The sequence below is a fragment of the Notechis scutatus genome, chromosome 4 (assembly GCF_049901735.1).
Source record: "Notechis scutatus isolate UNSWTSFEM ecotype Mainland chromosome 4, rNotScu1.2, whole genome shotgun sequence".
Classification (NCBI taxonomy): Eukaryota; Metazoa; Chordata; class Lepidosauria; order Squamata; family Elapidae; genus Notechis; species Notechis scutatus.
Window position 1 is genome coordinate 70,008,205 of NC_142012.1, and position 22,211 is coordinate 70,030,415.

At 40.4% G+C, this 22,211-nt stretch overlaps 2 protein-coding genes across 2 annotated transcripts in view; both read left to right on the plus strand.

Annotated features, from left to right (window-relative positions):
- CC2D2A (coiled-coil and C2 domain containing 2A) overlaps positions 1 to 22,211 on the plus strand; it is a 1,114,036-nt gene that overhangs the window by 2,177 nt on the left and 1,089,648 nt on the right. The window lies entirely within an intron of this gene.
- Positions 1,021 to 22,053, plus strand: TMEM128 (transmembrane protein 128). Its single transcript, XM_026675850.2, has 5 exons — positions 1,021 to 1,126; positions 3,927 to 4,068; positions 16,331 to 16,492; positions 19,122 to 19,230; positions 19,963 to 22,053. The coding sequence occupies exons 1-4, from the start codon at positions 1,036 to 1,038 to the stop codon at positions 19,219 to 19,221; spliced, it is 495 nt and encodes a 164-aa protein (XP_026531635.2). The 5' UTR covers positions 1,021 to 1,035; the 3' UTR covers positions 19,222 to 19,230; positions 19,963 to 22,053.

Below are 22,211 nucleotides of genomic sequence, written 5' to 3' on the forward strand. Positions count from 1 at the left end.
GTGGGTCAGTAATGGTGTGGGGTGGCATTTCTTTAGGGGGCCGCACAGCCCTCCATGTGCTCCCCAGAGGTAGCCTGGCTGCCATTAGGTACCGAGATGAGATCCTCAGACCCCTTGTGAGACCATATGCTGGTGCAGTTGGCCCTGGGTTCCTCCTAATGCACGACAATGCTAGACCTCATGTGGCTGGAGTGTGTCAGCAGTTCCTGCAAGACGAAGGCATTGATGCTATAGATTGGCCCGCCCATTCCCCAGTCCTGAATCCAATTGAGCCCATCTGGGACATCATGTCTCGCTCCATCCACCAACGCCACGTTGCACCACAGACTGTCCAGGAGTTGGGGGATGCTTTAGTCCAGGTGTGGGAGGAAATCCCTCAGGAGACCATCCGCCACCTCATCAGAAGCATGCCCAGGCGTTGTAGGGAGGTCATACAGGCAAGTGGAGGCCAAACACACTACCTAGCCTCATTTTGACTTGTTTTAAGGACATTACATCAAAGTTGGATCAGCCTATAGTGTTTTTTTCCACTTTAATTTTGAGTGTCACTCCAAATCCAGACCTCCATGGGTTGCTAAATTTGATTGCCATTGATAATTTTTGTGTGATTTTGTTATCAGCACATTCAACTATGTAATGAACAAAGTATTTAATAAGGATATTTCTTTCATTTAGATCTAGGATGTCTTATTTTTGTGTTCCCTTTATTCTTTTGAGCAGTGTATATTCCATAACATACGACCAACATATCATGAACATAAATATTCCTACAACGGTACAGAAACACACTTAGCTCCCCAGCTGTACTTCCCCAAGGACGCTCCTCCCTGCTGGCGGACCCCGGGGAATCTACTCGCCAGCAGCCGAGGCCTGAGAGACGAACTTCGGGCCCCGCCAGCCGCTTCAGAACGGCCTATTGATAATCCCCAGCAAGGCCAGTTCCACAGAACAGAACGGGCGGGGGGCGGGGCGGTGAGGCTGTGTCGTGGTTTCCGCTTACGTCACTTCCGCCGCCCTCCATTCGCCGGATCCAAGATGCCGAACGGCAAAGAAGTAGAGTTGTTGGTCCGGCGGCGGCGAGGGCGGGGGAGCGGCCGTGGAGCAGGACAGGACAGCAGGACAGCGGGTAAGTGTTGGCTGACTCAAGGAAGCGGGCTGGTGCACGAACCGAGGGACTGCGCCGTCTCCTTGCCGAGTGCTGCTGCGTCCGCTCGGCGTCTAACTCGGAAGTGCCCCGACTTGGGGGCGGGGAGGCTTTCGGAGGGCCTCGTGTTGGGTGCGCCTGCTTGCACGGGATCAACAGTTCCCATTCGGGCGCTGATAAATACTTCCGGGGGCCAAAGTTCAGGATGACCCCGAAACCACTGATCGGTAGCAGGCGGTTTCCAGGCGTGTCCGCTATAGCAGGGGTCTCCAACCGTGGCCACTTTAAGACTTGTGGACTTCAACTCCCAGAGTTCCTCAGCCAGCTTTGCTGGCTGAGGAACTCTGGGAGTTGAAGTCCACAAGTTCTTAAAGTGGCCACGGTTGGAGACCCCTGCGCTATAGGCCGGGCATCCCCTCCCCATCGTGCTTGGACCGAGTCAGGCAGGGAAGATCGCTGGACGTAGGAGCTTCCTTAGGGAACCGGGGCCGTATATCTCGGAAGGCTTTCCAGGAGATGACAGCTCACTCCAACCCTCTCTTCACCCCATGGCTCTGGGCGGGGCGGTAGATCAGTTTGCGGTAGTCAAGCCACGAAGTGTGCATGGATGACCCGGAAAGGGCAGCCTCCCGATATCCCTTCCGTACTTCGCTAACTCCTTTCAGCTGAATTTGATATCGAAGTAACAGTGGCATTTATTCAATTTATAGATTGCCCATTTCCCAGCAACTATGCAGTTTACAAACGTATAAACAATAAAAAGATGACACTAATCAAAAGGACCAGAGTTGGCAAAGATAATCCAGACAGAAACAAGGAAAAAAAGTCGGGGATTGATCTCTCTCTCTCACACACACACACACACACTAACAGCCTGAGTGAAGAAACCCAAAAACGTGCTAACCCAGCCAGACTGGGCCAAATTATAATGTTTTCATTGTCCATTACTGTACAAATAGTACAGTAATAATAATAATACTTTATTTGCGGTCACAGACCAAAACACAAGTACAACAAAAGAAGAACATGGGAAAATGAATCATGAACAATTATTGGTCACCAAAAACTTGACTAAGGGGAATTACAGCGTCCTCCTCTGATGGTTGCAGCTCTTAAAAAACATTTGGAAACCAAAGAAGTGATATATGAGGAGCCATCCCCTAGACAATATAAGAACAAATTACTAACATTGGGTCTAGAAGGGTCTGTTTCAAGGAGAGACAGTAACTTAGATCTGCCTGTGTTATACATAGGGCAATATAAAAGGACATGCTCCACAGTTTCAACCTCAGCTCTATCACGGGCATAGCCGCTCATTAATCGGGAGCCTCTTAAATCGCCCATCCAGTAGTGCTGAGGGCAAGACATTAAAGCGAGCGAGGGAGAAAGCTCTTCTATACTTGGGAATGGTTAGAGTGTAAAAATAGGAAGCCATCCTCAGTCCGTAAAATAGTATAGTATTGGTTTGCTTTCATTATGGTTGAACAATACATTAATTTGTAGAATTCAGGTAAATTATTTCTGTTTTTCTTTAGGCAAGAAAAACCAAATGCACTGGTATAGAATAGGACAGGTGGTACCTGGCTCAATAGCACTAATTGCTTAGGGGGATCTAGGAGTCCTAATGGACAATTACTTAAGTTAGCAGGGTGCTGCAGCCGCTAAAAAGGTCTGTGCAGTCCTAGGCTGCATTAACAGAGGGATAGCACCAAAACCATAAGAATGGTTAGCACCCCTTTATAAGGCTTATTGCCTTAAAACTTGAAATATTGCGTCCAGGTTTGGTCACCAACAATATAAAAAAGATATATCTACAAAGAGTGAAGATAAGAGCAACAAAGATGATTAGGGGACTGGAGGCTAAAATATGTGGAGAGGGTCAATCTGTTTTCCAAAGCATTTGAAGGTAAGAAAAGAAGCAATGAATAAAAACTAATCAAGGAGAGAACCGACCTATAGAAATAAGGAGACATTTCTTGACAGAACGATTAGTGGAACAGCTTACCTTTAGATGTTGTGGGTGTGCCATCACTGGAGATTTTTCAGATTGGACAGCTGCTTGTCTGAAATGGTATAGTCATATATATAGTGTGTCTTGTTGAGGAGGTTAGACTAGACGATCTCCAAGGTCCCTTCCAACTCTATTATTCTGTTATTGAGAAAAAATATCTTGGGAATTTTACCACCAGTATATATAATTTTAATATGCGCTGCTTGAATGTAGATTAAATATAAGATACAGTAGCTGTTCTCATGGCTTGAATTGGCTCTCATAGCTTTTAGGCAGATGGATATACTGCTTTAATATTTAGTGAGGTCTAAGAGGATTTATTAGGATTTCTTTCACTCTGCATTGTAGCACAAAAACTAACTGGAGGAATGGAACTGTAAATTGAAAATACAGTTTGGCATTTTATATATTTACTGATTTTCAGGAAATGACGACAATTTCTTGATAGAAACATTTTGACAGGTTAGTTGGTTAGAAAAGGGTTATTGGGTGGGTTTTGGAAGTGATTTCTTTTTGTAGTTTTATCCTTTCTTCAGACAAAGTTCTACTGCTTCCTGGTACAGCCATGCTAAATCTTCGGGAATCCTGCTGTGTGCTCACAGGATATGCTTTCTAACAGGCATATAAGAAAGCCATGGAGCCTTGAGAAGAATCTGTTCAGGTTTAGCAAATTGTAACTAAGAATGAAATGACAAAGTGTTTTGTTTTATTTATTAACCTTAGACTTCAGTTACCGCATTTTACAGTATAACAGTGGTTTTATTTTTACAGTTCCAGGTACAAGCATGGAGAAAAAGGATAAGCCTCTCTCTAGGCTTAACATTCATTCTGCATTTTGGATATTGTCATCAATAGCTATTACATATTATGTTGAATTTTTTAAAACTGTTAAGGAAATTATTCAAAAAGAAAGGTAAAGATCTGTTTCTATACAAATAAAAGTTGTTACTTTATTTGAACAATATGTTCAGCTTACATTTTAATTTGGAAAAAATACTTACTAAAATTATTTGTAGGTCCTGCCACCCGTCAGTACATTAGGCATGTTACAATTTGAGAAAGTAAATTTCTTATTCAAAAATCATTTGAATGATAACTCAGTATTCCTATCTATACCTTCATTGCAAAGGTTTAATAGAGGATAGTAACTGAAGTAGTTGGGATGGGAAACTAGCCAAGAAGACTTGTTTAAATGATTTTATTTATTATATAGATACAACCATAGTTATACAAAACACATAGAAAGATGTATTCACTTCTCACAAGACCCAGAAGGGTTAACAAAGATAACAGTTGCACTAAATAGGAGAATCATTTGGCTTAAAATTAAACCTGAAAAAGAGCCAGGTCATGTTTAATAAATTCACCAAAGAAAGAAAAAAAAATATCTGGAGAAGAAGGTGATACACAACAAAAGAAATTTAATGTTGTGTTAAATATGATAGGCAGACATTTGGCAATCTAAGTGTTATTTTCAAGAACAATCTCCCCTAAGCATGAAGAGAAAAGTTTTTGATCAGTGCGTGCTATCTGTTCTAACATATGCCAGTGAAACATGGACACTAATCTCACAATCAATACAAAAGTGGTGCAAAGAGCCGTGGAAGAGACATGGTTGGCACCACAATATAGGATAGAAAGACCAGCACATGGATTAGAAAACAAAACAAGTAAAAAAAAATAGAAATGGACTGGTCACATACCCAGAAGAACTGATGCCAGGTAGACTAAGGCAGTCATAGAATAGATTCCATTCAATAAAAACATCCACACAAAAGATCCAAAAACAGATAGATTGACGACATCAAGTATTGAGGCCCAACTAGCAAAAGAAAGCTCAATATCACATTGGTTGGAAAAATACGGAAGAGGCCTTCATCCTGTAGTGGTTAGGCAAAGGCTAGAACGAAAAACATATAAGAACATATTTCTATTTCAATATATCCTAAGTATATACACTTCCATTCCAGATACATGATATACAGTTATGCTCATAAGTTTACATGCCCTGGCAGAATTTATGATTTCTTGGCCATTTTTCAAAGAATATGAATGATAACAAAAACTTTTCTGTCACTCATGGTTAGTGGTTGGCTGAAGCCATTTATTATCAACTGTGTTTACCCTTTTTAAATCATAATGACAACAGAATCTATCTCTGCACATTTTAGTATTTTTTTTTTATAACACATTCATCTGTAGGAATCTCTTCATTTTTCCATTGTTGTGCAAACATAATTCGTGCTGCTGTTCATACATGTAAAATTAAGTATGTTTTCTCTTTATTATGCTGTTCTAGTAGTATTCCCAACAAAAATATTTTTAGTTTCAAATGTACGTGTTGTTTTATCATTTTTTCTACGCATCTATGTATTTTAGTCCAGTATTTTTTTTTGCCTTTGAGCATGTCTACCACATAGGATAATATTGCTCTGACCCAGGCTTCGTCAAACATAATTAAACACAAGCTTGTTTTAAAAGCAAAACCTATTTTAATGCAATGCTGGGAATTACTTTCATTCCCATCCAGAACCAATCTTAAACAATTCCCCAAGACGGATTGCCAACCTTTTGGACCTCAGGGACCACCAAACTCATAATTTTAACACCCTGGGAAAATCCCAAAAAAAGTCTGCAGGAAAATTCCCCACCCTGTTTTCCTACCAATCATTCTTTATTTGGGATTGCAGGATACCGTCGAGAGAGAGGGAGAGAGGGAGAGAGAGAGAGAGACTGGAAACCAGCAGAAGCAGCAGAAGTCTTTCTCTCCCCCAAATTCCGCCAGAAATGAGACTTGTCGCGCTGGCGCAGTCTCTTGGAGCAGGATGCCTTGCAGGGTCCCAAAGACTCATTTCTGGCGGAGTTTGGGGAAGAGAAAGACTTTTGCTCCTTTCCTTGCATGCAGCCAAAAGCAAAAGAAAGAAGCGGAAAGAAGCAGCCTGATGGCCAGGCCAGGCGTGTGGGGCGCGTGGGGCAAGTTACCCCCCTCCGCCCTTTCCCCTCTCCCCTCACTACCTCGTGTTCGCAATGCAAGCGACGCAAGCCATGTGTTCCTGCGGGCCATGTGGGCAGCAAAGCCTTGTGTTCCCGCGCAGCCTGTATTAATTGCTTTAGGGGGGTACTTTGGGGGTGACATTTCTCTGCGGACCACCAAAATTTTCTCATGGACTACCAGTGGTCCCCGGCCCACTAGTTGACGACCACTGCCCCAAGATAAGCACATGCCTTTCAGTGCTGTGGAATGCTGCCAAAAACAGAAGTATCCAATTAATTATAACAGAAACCAACTGAAGTACCAGAAAAAAACAACCAGAATACACAGAGCTTCAAGGAGGACTTGGAATCTATCAAACTACTTTGCTTCCTGCAAAGGTTTCATCATTGAGGTCTGACTTTCATCCCTTATGGGAGGGGCCAGTCATCTCCCAGCCTTACTCCCGAGTCGCTCCTTCTGTTTCAGCTGTTCTCGCCTTCTAGCAGCTTTGCGCATACGCACCCTGGGAACAGGCTCTTCTGCTTCATTGCTGCCAGACTCCGAAGCCTCCATAGGTAGCACCCCACTCCCAGATGGTCCTCGCCCCATCCGTGCATCGGACACAGGACCCTCGTCCAAGTCCTCTCCAGACTCTGACTGGTCCCCTTTTTCCTCACTGTCCGATTCCGCTGCCATCTGCACCGGCTGTTGGTAAACCACAACAAATATTGATAACATGAACCTGGTATCTGATTACACTTCCAACATTTAGCTGATAAACTTTCATACATCTTTACTAATCTCGCAGGTGGTAAATGCATTTTGTATACATTTTCCTTATATGCCGTTGACATTGTTGGTTTGCAGTTTTTAATCCAATAATTTCTGCCATTTATCTAGTTCTATGGAATAGCCACATTTTTTCGCCCATCTTATTGTTTCTTTCACTTGCTCTTCTTCCATTTTAATACTCAACAAATAGTAACACATTTTTAAATTAATGTTTCATCTGTCCCTAATAATTCCGTTGGTGCTTTATAAAAACCATACATTCTTGCGTCTTTCTCATATCTTGATTGAATTTGCACATGTAGCCACCATGCTAAATCAATCCCTTGAATAATCAATTCCTGTTTAGATTTGAGTTCCCCTTTGTCTAGAGCCTTGGTGGTGCAGTAAGTGCTGTACTGCAGGTTACTTCTGCTGACTACTGGCTGCCTGCAATTTGGCAGTTCAAATCCCACCAGGCTCAAAGTTGACTTAGCCTTCCATCCCTCAGAGGTGGGTAAAATGACAACCCAGATTGTTGGGGGCAATATGCTGACTCTGTAAAACAGGTTAGGGAGGACTGGAAAGCGCTATAAAGCGGTATATAAGTACTATTGTTATTGCTAAAGTCTCCCTACATCTCACAATTTTTTCCGTATTAATCACATTCAGATGTGTCAGTGCCTCCATTGTGGAGAGCCAGACTGGTACTTTCATAAAGTGTCTTTCTTTGACTTTTCCCCATACTAACAGTAATGCATTTCTAACCAAATGTCTCTGAAAATATCCATGTATTTTGTTTTTACCACACCATAGCATGCCACCCCAATTGGAGATCATGTCTCCAAATTTAATAATCTTGTATGGCTCAGATTTACCCATTCTTTCACCCAGATGCCTGGTAGTATAGTTCCCAATCTGGCAGCACAAAACCCTCTTTGTGTTTAGTATCTTGTAGCAATTTCAATCTTATTCTTGCTTTTTTACCTTGCCAAATATATTTTCATGTCATTTAATTTTGTTCTTCAAAGATTTTTTTTCTAATTTTATTGGAATTGTTTGAAATAATAACAGTCTCAGCAAGATATTCATTTTTATTATAGCTATTCTTTCTATCAACAATAGCTGCAGGTTTTTCAGTTTCTCCAAGTCTGATTTGTGTAGCAATTTCACCTAGTAATTTTCTTTAATAGTTATACACCTTGCTGTCAAACTGTCAACTGTATTGCTAAGTATTGACTTTCTTCACTATCAGAATATCTATCTTTTCTACCACCTTTTCCCCCCTCTGTTACATTTTTAACTAGTATTTAGTTTTCTCTTTATTCATTTTCAGTCCTGCCACTTCACCATATTCTGCTATTATTTTTATTAGCTTGGGTCCAGTTTTTTGTGGTTCTTCTAAAATGAATACCAGGTCAGCTGCAAATGCCTGTAATTTGTATTTTTCTGTTTTTCCATTCCTTTTATTTCTGGGTCTTGTCTAATATTTCTGTTTAATACTTCCAATGTTAATATATATAGTAAAGGGGACAGAGGGCATCCTTGCCTTGTGCCTTTCCTTATGTTAATATTCTCTGTCATGTCCCCATTAACCATCACTTTTAATTTCATTTTGGTAGTGAAGTGTTCCCTTCTAACAAACTATGTATTAATTTCTTCTCTTTCCCCTTTTCAGTTTATATGTTAACCATCTTCCTGGTTTATTGGCATTTTCCAAATAGTTTTGTTTTGCTCTTTTAATCTTTAGTGCTAATTCTTCTGTTTCCATTAAGTTAAGTTTGCGTTTTCTTAATTCTATTTGTTTTTCTTTTTTGCTCTTCTTTTTGTAAGTCTATTTCCAGTCTTTTACGTTCTTCTGCCAATCTCTTTTGTGTTTGCCTCTTTTCCTTGTTCTATTTTTCTGTATAGGTTATAACTAGTCCCCGAATGTATGCTTTTGCTGTATCCCACACATTTTGTAGTGAAGTCTCTTCTGTTCTCCTTGAAAAAGAAATCCATTTCTTTTTCCATTATTTGAATCAATTTTTTTTTCCATTTTATTTTTACTGGATTATGATCTGCCCATACATTTGTAATAGTAATATCTTGAGTAGGAGTTAGTCAGCAGAAGATATGAGTGAACCATTTTTCTCAGATCCTCAGGACTTAAGGAGTATGTTTGGCTCAATTCTGGGTTCACACTCTGTCCTTTACATTTATAGTTGGACTCCTCCGTGCTCAGATCTGCTGTATCATCTCAGATTCTCAATTAACCTTTGACTTTTTAATTCTTTATTTTAATCGAGATTAAAATCCAAAAGATAACATAAAACTAGACAAGAACATTAAAAAGAAAAAAACATGTGAATTAAAAGGACAAAAAACAGAAACACATATCCCCCCCAGTTGAATATCGACAAAAACTGTATATTGCAGCAATAATACTTCCCCGCCCCTTGCAAAAGAGGTTCAAAATTTATATACTATATCTATTTGGAACCCAGTTTGACCTATCATATTGTATATATGAAGAAGAAAGTTGATAAGTTGAAGTCCTCTGTTAAGAATATGTTATTGTAATTTACTTGTAGATAGTCTACAACAGTTTCTTATCTACTACAAATCACCACAGTCTTTATCTCCTATCCATTCAGGATCAAATACCCTCATTTAGCTCTTAATAATAAAACCTTTCCTTAGGTTTTCAATAGGAAACTTTGCCAAAAATTGTGTCTTATTTCTGAAATTTGTAAGTCTCTATTGTAAATATCTCTGCAGCATCTATTTAAAAATTCTTAAAAACACATCATTCATCTTGCCAAGAAAGTCAACCTTATCCTTCATTGATTCCATTATCTCAGAATTTCTTGTGTTCATTTCAATCTTTTCTGGCAGATCTCTGATTTTCAAACCAAGAACTTCACATCTGGCAGCAACAGATCAGATTCTAATTCATGAAGTTACAAATGAAATCCATTTATTATTTTGGATATCATCCTGGATTTAGTTCAACACTCTTGTTGGCCCTCAAATTTTTTATTTATATTTTCAAATAAAACCTGTAAGTTAGCATTTTTTTCAAATGCTTCTGAGAAAATTTTATCTCCTTTTAGAGACATTTTGAAAAAAAAAAACACCACTATTCTTTCCAAGGACAAGAGAAACAGATAAATCATAATCCAGTGTCCATCGATAAAGGTTGAGGTTTTTTTCCCTGTCCTTTCCACCTGGCGCCCTTGCTGCTTTCTGGCTCTTTAGCAACCGGCTTCGTGTTTGGAGCACTGCCGCTGTTTGGAGCTCCAAACGGCGGCGGAAGCTCCAAATGCGGAAGCTCCAAACATGACGGCGGGCGATCTTTTTATTTTGGTCTGCGCGAAGTTCACAGCGAGCATGAGAGGGAGACTGCGATGCCTTGCTAAAGAGCCAGAAAGCAGCAAGGGCGCCAGGTGGAAAGGACAGGGTCGCGATCACACGGAGATGCCCAAAGCGCGGAGCGCACATAACTAAAGGCGGCGCACGCAGTTGGCTTGGGGACTACAAGGCAGCATCTGCGCCTCTTCCCGGGCGCGTCTATAGGCTGCTTCCGGAGCTACGGGACGCTCTCCGTTGCCTACCAGCCCTTCTTCCTTGGGCTCCCTGCCGTGGGGTACACCCACTTCCTCCTGCAAATTACGCCTCGCAACTCTTCTCTCCCTTTCCTCTCGCTCCAAAAAGATCGCCATCGTATCCCGCCGATTCAGGCTTCCAGCCACATTGTGATCCACTAGTGAGGTTGCCATCTCGGATGGAGGCATCGCAGTCTCCTCTTGCTCGCTTTGAACTTCGCGCGGACCAAAATAAAAGATCGCCCGCCGTCATGTTTGGAGCTGCCACTTCCGCGTTTGGAGCTCCAAATGGCGACCGCACTCCAAACACGGAAGCGGCAGCTCAAATGTGGCGGCGTAATGGGCAGAAGGGAAAGCAACAGCGGCGGGTGCCAAAGGTGTCTGCAGCAAAGGTGGGAGTAGGGAGCTCTCTGTGCTTGGCCATGATCGCCCGTTAGGAGCGGCTGGTGGCGAGGAATTCCGGCCCGCCGGGCGCTCCTAACAGCAAGTCTCCCGCCCTTCCCCCTTATTTTGCATATTTTAAAATAGGCCTAAATTTGGGGGAGGGGCTTAATTTGATTTTATGCCCAAAAACATGCTGGGCCTTCCTATTGGTGGAGGCCGTATTGTTGGAGAAACACGGTATGTGTTTTCTTAATAGGTCATGGAAACACTAACTTATGTAAATCCTTTAGCCCAGGGGTCTCCAACCTTGCAACTTTAAGCCTGGAGGACTTCAACTCCCAGAATTCCCCAGCCAGCTGGCTGGGGAATTCTGGGAGTTGAAGTCCTCCAGGCTTAAAGTTGCCAAGGTTGGAGACCCCTGCTTTAGCCAACGGATTTGGCTAAATACCCATAACATTTCAATGCCTAAGCTAGCTAAATACAGGCTGAATGGTATGACAATTTAGTGGTTAAAAAGTGATACTTATCAATAGTCCCAAATAAAATAAAGGAAAGACTGAATGGGCTGCCACAAGTTTCAGTCTTGGGTCCTTATTCTTCAATGATTCATTTATCATTTTGATGAAAAAGTGAAGGAAATTCCTTTTTAAAAAAATATATTGTCAAGAGCATTTGGTAATAAATTCATATAGAGCTTAACTTAAAAACCTTTACAATTAAAATGTGTTTCTAAAACCTTAAAACTTTGTATTATATGAAAGCTACATAGAAATATCACTATTTTTTTTCTTCCATTCAATCATGTCCAGTTCTCAGAGACTGCCTGGATAAGTTCCTGCAATTTTCTTAATAAGATTTTTCAAAAATGGTTTGCCAAATTGTCTCCTATCCTAGTACTGAGACAAAATGATTGGCCCAAGGTCATGTCATTGGCTTTGTACATAAGGCAGGACTAGAATTCACTGTCTCCTAGTTTATAGCCTGATGCCTTAACCACTAAATTGAACTGGCTGTCTATAACTATTTTACTATTATATAAACACTATATACTGTAATTTAAGAAAATACTGTAGCTTAACCTATTACATACAAAAAAAGCTGTAGGCTGAACAGAAAATTTAATCCTATAAGGTTGCGGTCCTCAGCCTTCCTGGCTTTGTGGACTGGCGTGGGGATGGTTCCGTGCAAGTGGTAGGTGGGTGCACATGGGTGCAGCTCCATTTGCACATGCCACAGAACGACCTACTGCTCACAAATGGAGCTTCGTGCATGCACAAACTCGCCCACCACTTACGAAGCCTGATTCTGAATGGGCTACAGCTCGGTTCTAGACCACCATCTGGGGGTTGGGGACCCCTGCTATAATGAACTACTTGGAGGACAACACTAATCATAACATTGTTATCCTGTTTTGTGTCTTTTATTCCTATTTTTATTTTTAATGTGTTCTATTTTTAACTTTGGTTTGTGACAGTAATACACTCTGTCCACATAAAGAACAAAAAGAGAGAGAGAATCCTAGAAAGTAGGGAAAACATGTATTGTTCAGTCTAGTTTCTCAGTTGGTCCCTAGATAATTTAAAAGCTGAGAATTTATAAATTTCATTCAACCAATATTTAGAGTCTAGGACAGTGATGGCTAACCTTTTCGGCACCAAACGCCCAATGCAACACACACACGGCCGATGCATGCACCCTGTGCAGGCGCTCATGACCCCTATGTGTGGGCCCCCCACATGTACACATGACTCCCGCATGTGTGCCCAGTCCCCTATGTGTGCGCTCCCCGCGCAGGCGCAAGAGACCTGAAGACCAGCTGCCGGCGGGAAGCACACATGCGTGGCAGAGCTGAGCTGGGCCGATGGTTTGCATGCCCAGAGAGAGGGCTCTGCGTGCCACCTCTGTCACGCATGCCATAGGTTTGCCATCACAGGTCTAGGATATAAGCACTTTTCCATGAGTATACTTTCTGGTCACATTCCTAGCAAATGTATCCAAAGTTCTTCATATATCCAGTGTAGTAATAATGTGAACCAACCTTCTTTTAGATATTCTCTGAGATGCTCCTAAAATGGCACCTTCTCCAAGAAAAGCTATATAGTTTCTGTATAGGAAGGCCATATGGCACATCAGTGACCTCTTTTTCCAAAATGCAATTTCTAAAGATCACCTTTTAGATAGAGAAGTGGCTAATGCACCGCACAGGATTTTGTGGAGGCTGTCTTGCACCATTCTGGAAACAGCGACCATTCTCGGAATCTCAGAAAGAAATCTGAGAGATTGGATTGGAAAATCGTTCTCTTCTGAGAGATCATATGCAAATGCTGCCCACTCCAGAGTGGCACAAGGCACCCTCTGTTGGAAGGCTGCAAGTCACATTATCAGGACACTCTTTTTGGAAAGGCGGTTTTTGGAAGAGTGGAGTGGAGGAGGCATGATAGGGGGAGGGAACTTCCAAGCAGGGCAGGAAGCTATGCATCTTCCCCTACCTTGAGCTAAGAGGAGGGGGTGATCAGCTGCTGCAGTGCAGTTCTCCCAGAGCTCCCACACACACCGAGACAGCCTATGCCAGGGGTGTCCAACCTTGGCAACTTTAAGACTTGTGGACTTCAACTCCCAGAATTCCTCAGCCAGCTCTGGGAGTTGAAGTCCACAAGTCTTAAAATTGCCAAGGTTGGACACCCCTGGCCTATGTTCTGTTTAATGACCCATGTGGTTGCTTAACAGTTGCAACAGGAACAGCCACAATTGTCCTTACACCGCATTTAACAACCACAATAACTTGCAATCATAATTCTGGGAGCAGTTGTGGTCGTAAACCAAGGACTACCTGTACAAGATTCTTGTATAAATATAACATCACCTATTTAAATATCTATATTTAATAATAATATCCCTTTTACGTTCCAATTCAGTATTGTCAATATATATAAAAGGGTCAAATAGAATAGAATAATAAAATTAGGATCCATACAAAATATAGACCAGACCTGGGCATTTTGTGGCCCACAGGCTACATCTGGCCCTTTGACAGTCATTGCCTGGCCTTTGGTGTGGGACAATAGTCCCAGTTTTTCATACGGCCCCTTTTGAAAATTAATTGTCCAACCCTAGCCTAGAAAATATTGATGTTAGCAAATATACAGTGCAGATAATATATTGGTATAGAAAATTAAGATATTAATTTAAAAGTTTGTAATTGAACACAAAAATACAGAATGTATCTCCCCTCCCACCTTTAAACCAATTAAAAGAAAAAAAACTACCTTGTTACTTGCATAGAGAATTATTTCCCCACCTCAATCCCCTCCCATTTCTCTGCCTGTTTAAAAAAAAAAAAAAGAAACAAAGTTACTCTTGGAGCAGGTACAGGAGTCCTCGACTTATGACCACAATTGAGCCCCAAATTTCCGTTGCTAAGTGAGATGTTTGTTAAGTGAATTTTGCCCCATTTTACGACCTGTCTTGCTACAGTTGTTAAGTGAATCACTGCAGCTGCTAAGTTAGTAACACGATTGTTAAATGAATCTGGCTTCCTTCATGATTTTGCTTGTCAGAAGATCGCAAAAATGTGATCACATGACCCCAGTACACTGCAACCATCATAAATATGAGTGTGAATATACCAAGCATTTGAATTTTGTCATGTGGCCATGGGAATGCTGCAACAGTCAAACCTGTGAAAAACAGTCGTAAAGTCACTTTTCTTCAGCGCCTTTATAATTCAGATGGTCACTGTTGTCAGTTGAGGACTACTTGTACTAATATTCTGCATAATTACTGAACCTTTTGCAGAAAAAAAGAGTCTAAGACAACTAAAACAAGCAGCTGCAAACTCATCATTTTCTTCTGTCCTACTTGATTGCTCCTGGGGTTTTTTTGTAACCTGATTCCTTTGACCCCAATTCCCAGCGTTGTACGGAGACCTTCCAAGTTCCATCCTAGCTTCTTCAAGGCAAATGTGTTCTCAAGCTCAACCCCACTATTTTTTTTATAGTAAGCAAACTAGTCTTATTGTTTTGGATTGATTTGTATCTGCATGTTTTTGAACTAATTACACTTCCCCATTAGAGCATCTATGAGATTCCTCAGTCATTTGGGTCATGGTTGTCCCAAAGGTGCTTTTTTCAAGAGTCCATCTGCATTTAAAAAAACAGGCCACTCTTTTGAAGACAGCAAAGTCCACATTTTGGACAGAGAGGTTTGAAATAGGGGTCAAAGAGGCCATCTATGTCAAAATTGAACAGCCCTCTCTGAACAGAAGGGGAGGGATACCATATCATCTATGTCCAGTCTACAACACAGTCCTTTCAACAGTTCCAAGGAGACTCCACATCAGGGGTGTCAAACTCATGTCATCACAGCAGGGTGACCCAAGTTTGACAGCCCTGCTCCACCCCCATTTGCACTACAGGTGACCCTGATGGCACAGATAACTGTTCAAGTGGCCTCAATGGCTCTTAAAAGATTTGCAAATGACTAGCTGTTTGCAAGTAGTATAAATCTTTCCATTCTCCACCATCCAGGCAGAGCTGAAGAAGCTTCTTGGATGAGAAGCAAAACATATTCAGAGAAAAAAAACAGAAAGCCCACTTGTCTCTTGAAAAAAGCACTTTTGGGATTCCCCACTAGAGTTTTCTGAATAACTTATCAATAAAATGTTCTGAACATAATGATTCCTGAGTGTATAGTATGTACATATTACTATGTAAATCAGTTTCTTTTAGTTAGCTTGTGCAAACATTTAGTTAGCGTGAATCATTTCAAAATTTCAGGTAAAATTGGGGATTTTAAATCTTTTTCCCTTCATTGTTAAATAATTGAATTACAGTTAGAATTACAGCATTCTTTTATTTATAAATTAAACTTTACATTGCTCTATTTCCCATAAATAAATCAGAGAACATATCCATTCTATCTGTCTGTCTGTCTATCATCTATCTATCAATCTATCTATCTATCTATCTATCTATCTATCTATCTATCTATCTATCTATCTATCTATCGGATGATTTGCCATTGCCTTCTTACAGGATGATTTTTAATCATGATTTTCTAGTCTAGTTTGTTTTTAAATTTAATCTCATGAGTCAGAATCCCTAGAAATCATCCTCTAAATACCAACCACACCTAACCATATTTGGCTTCTGAGCCCAGACAAGGTTGTCCAAATGTTTTACTTAAACTCAGGTCTCTTTTCTCTCTCTCTCCTGTGTTTCCAGTCTTAGTTTCTCAGGTGCCCATATGCTAAAAAGTCCCACACATACCTGAGGTGGACCTCTTAACAGTTGAAACCTGAAGCACCATAAAGACATAAGTCTTTCTCAGCCAATGTAAGAACAGTCCTGATCTGGATTAGCCTCCTAATTGAGCCAATGTTCATAACATTGATGTATACTTAATACAAGATCAGCTAGCTTATTTGTGGCACTTACTCAGTTCTCCTTTTCTCTGTCTTGCAGTGGGTGGTTTGTCCTTGGCTGCTGTTTATTAGCAGTCAGTCTGTCAGTGGCATTTTATTGCATCATATATCTCGAATGGTATCATGGAATTGCAGACTATGAAACTAGCTATCCCACTCTCGTTCCCATCACAACTGCTAGCTTTATTGCTGCAGCAGTTTGGTAAGTTGGCCAGTCATAGAATAAACTGATATTAATGGAGAGACCTAACTTAAAGGTAACTGTTAAAATATTTGTGAGAGGAGACAATAAGGTCAATTTTTGTAATGCTGTTATATCATGTTAGCTTTAGCTCTCTTGAAGCCATTTTAAAAGCTTGTGTAAAATTTAACATGTTCAGGGTGTTTCAGAGCCATTTATTTAGCTTCACCATATGTTGTTGAGACTTTCGGTCCTGATGAAATTCCAGATTTGTCAAAGAATGAACTGGGGTCTCTAACTTAGATAAAGGGATTAAAATTGGTATAGAGAAAAAGTATTCAGCAAAGTAATATATTTTATTATTACATTTATATCTCACTGCAATCAAACCACTTTCTGGTTAACATAACTTAGGAAAAAAATAGTTAAAATCCCCAATAGGAATAAAATCAGCATAAAATCAAAACAATATAATAATATAATAATGTAACTTAAGCACAGAACCACTCCTGCTACTATGAAGCTACCCCTCCTGATCAAACACTAAGAGCAGTTTCTCTCTAGATGGCTCAATAGATTGGTAAGCTCTGTGGTGGTAGAGGTACCTCAGTGGCAAACCATAAAGGTTTTTGAGTTAAAGCCAACACTTTAAATTGCACTGTTAAGCTAATTCCAGTGTGTTGAACATAGAATTTTTCCCCCCAATTATTCAATTATTTCAAAAACAAAGTTATGTCCACTGCTATTCTGCGTTGCTTCACTTCTCATGGCTCCTCAGAAGCTGCCAGCTTTAGTCAACAGAATGAGGCTGTTCAGAAGGAGTCTTGTTCCACACCTGATTCACCTGGGGCATGTCCCAGGAGCTCCCTGGAAGTCATACAGGTCCATGAGGAATCCATGGATATACATGGCAGCTCATCCATATTCCATATAGCTTTTTTTCTGTAATCAAATACTTTAATGTATGCCACATTGCCAGATTGGCATCGCTTCCAAAGTGTTTAATTTAATTAAAGGGGTACTGGATTAAATCTTTTTATTAAAAATAAAAAGTGATTTTGCATTCTCCAATTGCAATTATATTGCATTGGTTCATTGTACATGAAATAAGACAGGTGAGGGAACAATATAGATTTGTTCACTGTTTTGAAAGCGGGCCATTTCATACTGTAACAGGATTCACATTGGATCAAATATAGGTATTAAATTGCCCTTGCCCTTGTGCTGTTGTGGAATAGACTAGAGTGATTATATTTTTTTTCTTACTAGCATTTCCTGGCAAATGCAGGGTCCACCTTTTTCAGATCAACTGATCGTTGCTCCATTGGTTGTGACAGGAATTGCCCAAGCTTGACGTCTAAGATTGCCCAAACCTGGGCTAAGAGGGAAGGACTGGCCCCAAATCACCCAGCTTTGCTTTCATGCTGCCGCCTTGCAAACAGAATTCAGAATTCTCCTGGTTTCTAGCCTGGTGCCTTAATTCCTAGACCAAACTGGCTCTCAACTAGATTGATTATAAATAATCTAGGAAAAAGGGATAGTTTTAAATCATTGGTTTAAATTAAGTGCTAATTTATATTACATATATTTCCTAAATACTAGTGTAGCCTAAAGCTTGAATTAAGTTGTCTGCAACTGTGTGTAGGCATCACCACATACCTACACTGCAAAGGGGTTGATGGGTAAGTGTGGGTTGCAGATGGCTGCAGACAGGAGCACGCGCATGTCCTTGCATGCTGATTGGTTGATCCTACTTCCTGTTCTGTGCCTTACTGTTTGACCATCTCCTAGCCACAATGTTACCATGTTCAGAAATAGAAATGCAATACCTCTGCAATCTTCCCCAAACGACAGATGCCATACATTCCTGATATGCAGTGACAGAGAAATCTAATCCAGGCTTAATTCCTTGATATATCTTGTGAAGTAACATTTTAATCTGCAAATTTATAAAATCTCAAGAACATGGTTTATGAATTGCTAGCTTTTTCCAGAGTGCACACACATGTATATCAATTACAGATAGTCCTTGGTTACCAACCATTCATTCAGTGACCATTCATAGCTACAATGGGTCTTCATAGTAGCCATTGTAGCATACATTTGGTCAGTCATGTAACATCAATTTGGCCATTTGGCAACCATATTGCAGTTGCGATCAAATATGGTCACAATTTGCAAGTTTCAGAGATGCTTCCACAAGCAAAGTCAATGGGGAAGCCTGCAATATGAATTGTAGTCATGGGATATGTTTACTAAACCATGACAATTCATTTAATTATCCTGGCAACTGACGTTGTAAGTCATCAGTCACATGATGTACTTGATGACTACGACCTTTAGTGATGGAATTCCCCTGTTCCTATTAGTGAGGACAACTGGTATTTATCATGGTTCTTTTTATAATTATGAATTAATTTAAATTTAGAATACCATCTAGAGAAAAAGGTAAGAGACTTAGCAAGAGTAAAAACAAAGATATTTGTGTTTCTGTGTGTGAACATATATTTATTTATGAATAGATTACCGGAAGACGTTTCAAGATGAACAAAAGAGATTTTTTAAGTAATAGGTTAAGCATAAGTATGATAAACTACATGTAAAATTGCTAATGTTAAACTAAAATTAATCATTCTTTTTTCATTTCCAGTTTTAACATTTCCTTATGGCCTGTGTGGTCATTTCTGACACCTCCAGTGCTCTTCATCCAGTTTATGGGTATAGTCATGCTTGTGTCCCTTTTGGGCTAGACCTCGCAGGTAAGACCGTCTGGGTGCTTAACTCTGTTTCTCTGAATGACCAAATCTCTTCATTTGCATACAATTATAGACCTGGAACATGTTGCAAGGCTGACCAAAGCAAAATAAAATTGAACTGTTACTTTCTGTGGTTTGGAAGATGTTTTTTTGTGGAATTGTGTAATGCTTTTTGGCAGTTGTATCACTCAGTCTGAAGTACTATCAGCACCAAAGCTCCTGGTAGATGATTGATCTTAGCTGAACTTGAAAAACTTAAGCAGAACTTGGTCTTACTGCTACTTGAATAGGACACCATCAGGAAATCCAGGCATGTTGTGTTGACTCAGAGATTTTAAAAAAGAGATATCCTATATACCTATTTTTGTTTTCTGAGCAACGGACTCCCTTTTTCTATTTTCTAGTTATCTTTTCCATACCACGGTTTTATATCATACGCAGATCTAATTGTCATTCCTACCATTTCATTTATTGAGTACTTCAAAATTACTTTCTCTCTCACTGTTACGTTGTCCAGAAAGTACTTCTTTGCTTATCAGAATGTCCTCAAGTATTTCATCAAATGCTTGGTGATTTCAAGATTTGAAAGGTCCATTTGTACAGTGATCTGTGGAAGAATTACTTAATGAGAATAAACAAGATATGGTTATTTTGTTAATATGCTAACTCATGCTGATTTCACTGTTGCATTGTTTTTATGATCTCTTGACTGAAACCTCTCATATTTTGTTTTAGGTTCTGTCTACTCTTCATGTCATAGTGAATGGTCTGAATTTAATCATTCTCCCCATTTTGAAGTTTGGGGCAACACCTATTCTCTGCCACTTCAACTTCAGAATACATAAAGGGCCAGCAAGATCACCATCAAATTTCTTCAGCACTATAGAAGGAAAGATTTAATCAGAATTACATAGAAATCCCATGGCCGTGTCTCCTTCATTTTCAAACGTCATTTTTGTTCCTTATTCCGTTCTTCACTATTTCACTCTTGTTGAGCAAAACTGAACCATTTGCATTCCAAAAAAGATAACCAAAAGCTGTGTTTAAACAAAATGCCATTCATTTGTTTGTAGGCTGAACTGCCAGATGGCAGGATTTGAAGATCAAACCTGCAGGTAATAAAGTTTGGACAGTCTAAAATCTCACCTTCATCGAGTAAAGCAGTTAAACTAAAATATGGTTATGAAATTAAGTATCATGTCATATTCTCTGAGCTGTTTTTAATGTTTCAAGATACTTACATCATATAGATTGTTGACATACCCATGTTTCCCCCCCCCAAAAAGACCGGGTCTTACTTTCTTTTGGGCCGTAAAATAAGTACTAGGGCTTATTTTTCCATGTATGGGAGGCCCACTTCTTCTGTTTGCTTGTGGCGGGGCAGGAGGCTGCTCAGTGTGCCAATGCAGCCACCGTGAGGCAGAGGTAGAACTGCCCCACGTGCCTTGCACTGGCTTACCTCAGGGCCCCCATAGCCAAGCCACCCACACCCCAACACCTGCCTCACCTCATGGCTGAGGCATCAGCACACTGCTCAGCCTCCTGTTCTGTTGCCACCACGAGCAAGCAGAAATGGGCTGGCGACCACATGGGCTCCTGCTGCACATGGCTATCAGTACTGCTACCGCGAGACAGGTGTTGGGGTGTGGATGGCCTATGGGGGCCATGACTTAATCCGGTGTGGGGCAGCTCTACCACCACCCTGCCTCGCTTCATGGCTGTGGCACTACAAGCAACCAGATGGAATGGGCAGTCAGCCGGTGGCGCAGGCTCTTTAATGGGGCTTATGTTGAGGGGTGGGGCTTATATTAGGTGCGCACGTAAAACATGCCAAGGGTTATTTTTTGAATAAGTCTTATTTTCAGGGAAAGGGAAGAAACAGCATAATTGCATTTGAATTTAAGGTGAATTCTTCATCTCTGTGCATTATACAGAACGGCAAAGATATTTTGCAGGGTCTAAGATACTCAGAATGCTTGGATTCCTTCTCTGCCATAAATTTATTAGATCACCTTAGTGAAGTCAAAGTCAATTCCAGTGTCCCCAGATTTAGTGATTTTCAACATGATGCTGATTTATATGTATATGTATGTATGTATGTGTATATATATGTATGTATGTATGTATTATGTATTATTACCTCTTTAAAAAGGCCTTAGTAAGACCAGACTTGGCATACTGCATCTAGTTTTGGTCACCATGTTATAAAAAAGATGTAGTGACATTGACAGGAGTGCAGAAAAGAGCAGCAAAGATTATTAAGGAGCAGGAATTGGATTTGTCTAGTTTAGTGAAAAGTAGGACTTGGATAGCAGTATTCCAATGTTTGAGGGGCTGCCACAAAAAAAGAGGAAGTCAACCTATTTTCCAAAGCACCAGAAGGCAAAAGAAGAAATGATGGAAACTAACAAAGGAGAGAGATGCAACCTAGAACTAAGAGAAATTTCCTGACAGAACGATTAACCAGTGGAACGGTCTTACCTTCAGAAGTTATGGGTGCTCCATCACTGGAGTCTTTTAAGAAGAGACTGGACAGCCACCTGTCTGGAATGGTATAGGGTCTTTTGCTTGAGCAGAGGGTTGAATTAGATTACCTCCAAGGTCCCTTCCAAATCTGTTATTCTGTTACACTAAGAATTGTATATGTATATCCCTCCACTTGGAAGGAAAAGCAATTTATAAGTAAATTTGTTTGCATGCCTTTGGGATCTAACTGAATTTTTCTAAAAATTGGAGTTGTTGTTTAATGAGGTGTTTTTATTGTAATTTATTTCACGGAAAGACAACAAATACAGTTTCTTTTATTAAACAGCAAACCAACTGGGAGAGTATGTAACAAAATCATTTTAATCCTTTGACAGGGTATTTAGTATATGATGCCTTTAGCTGTTGGGAACTAGCGTACTTAAAAATCAGCCTCTCTACTATTCTGTGCTTCACCTTGAAGACTAGTCTGCCTACTCGGGATCAAGCTTTAGGAAGTT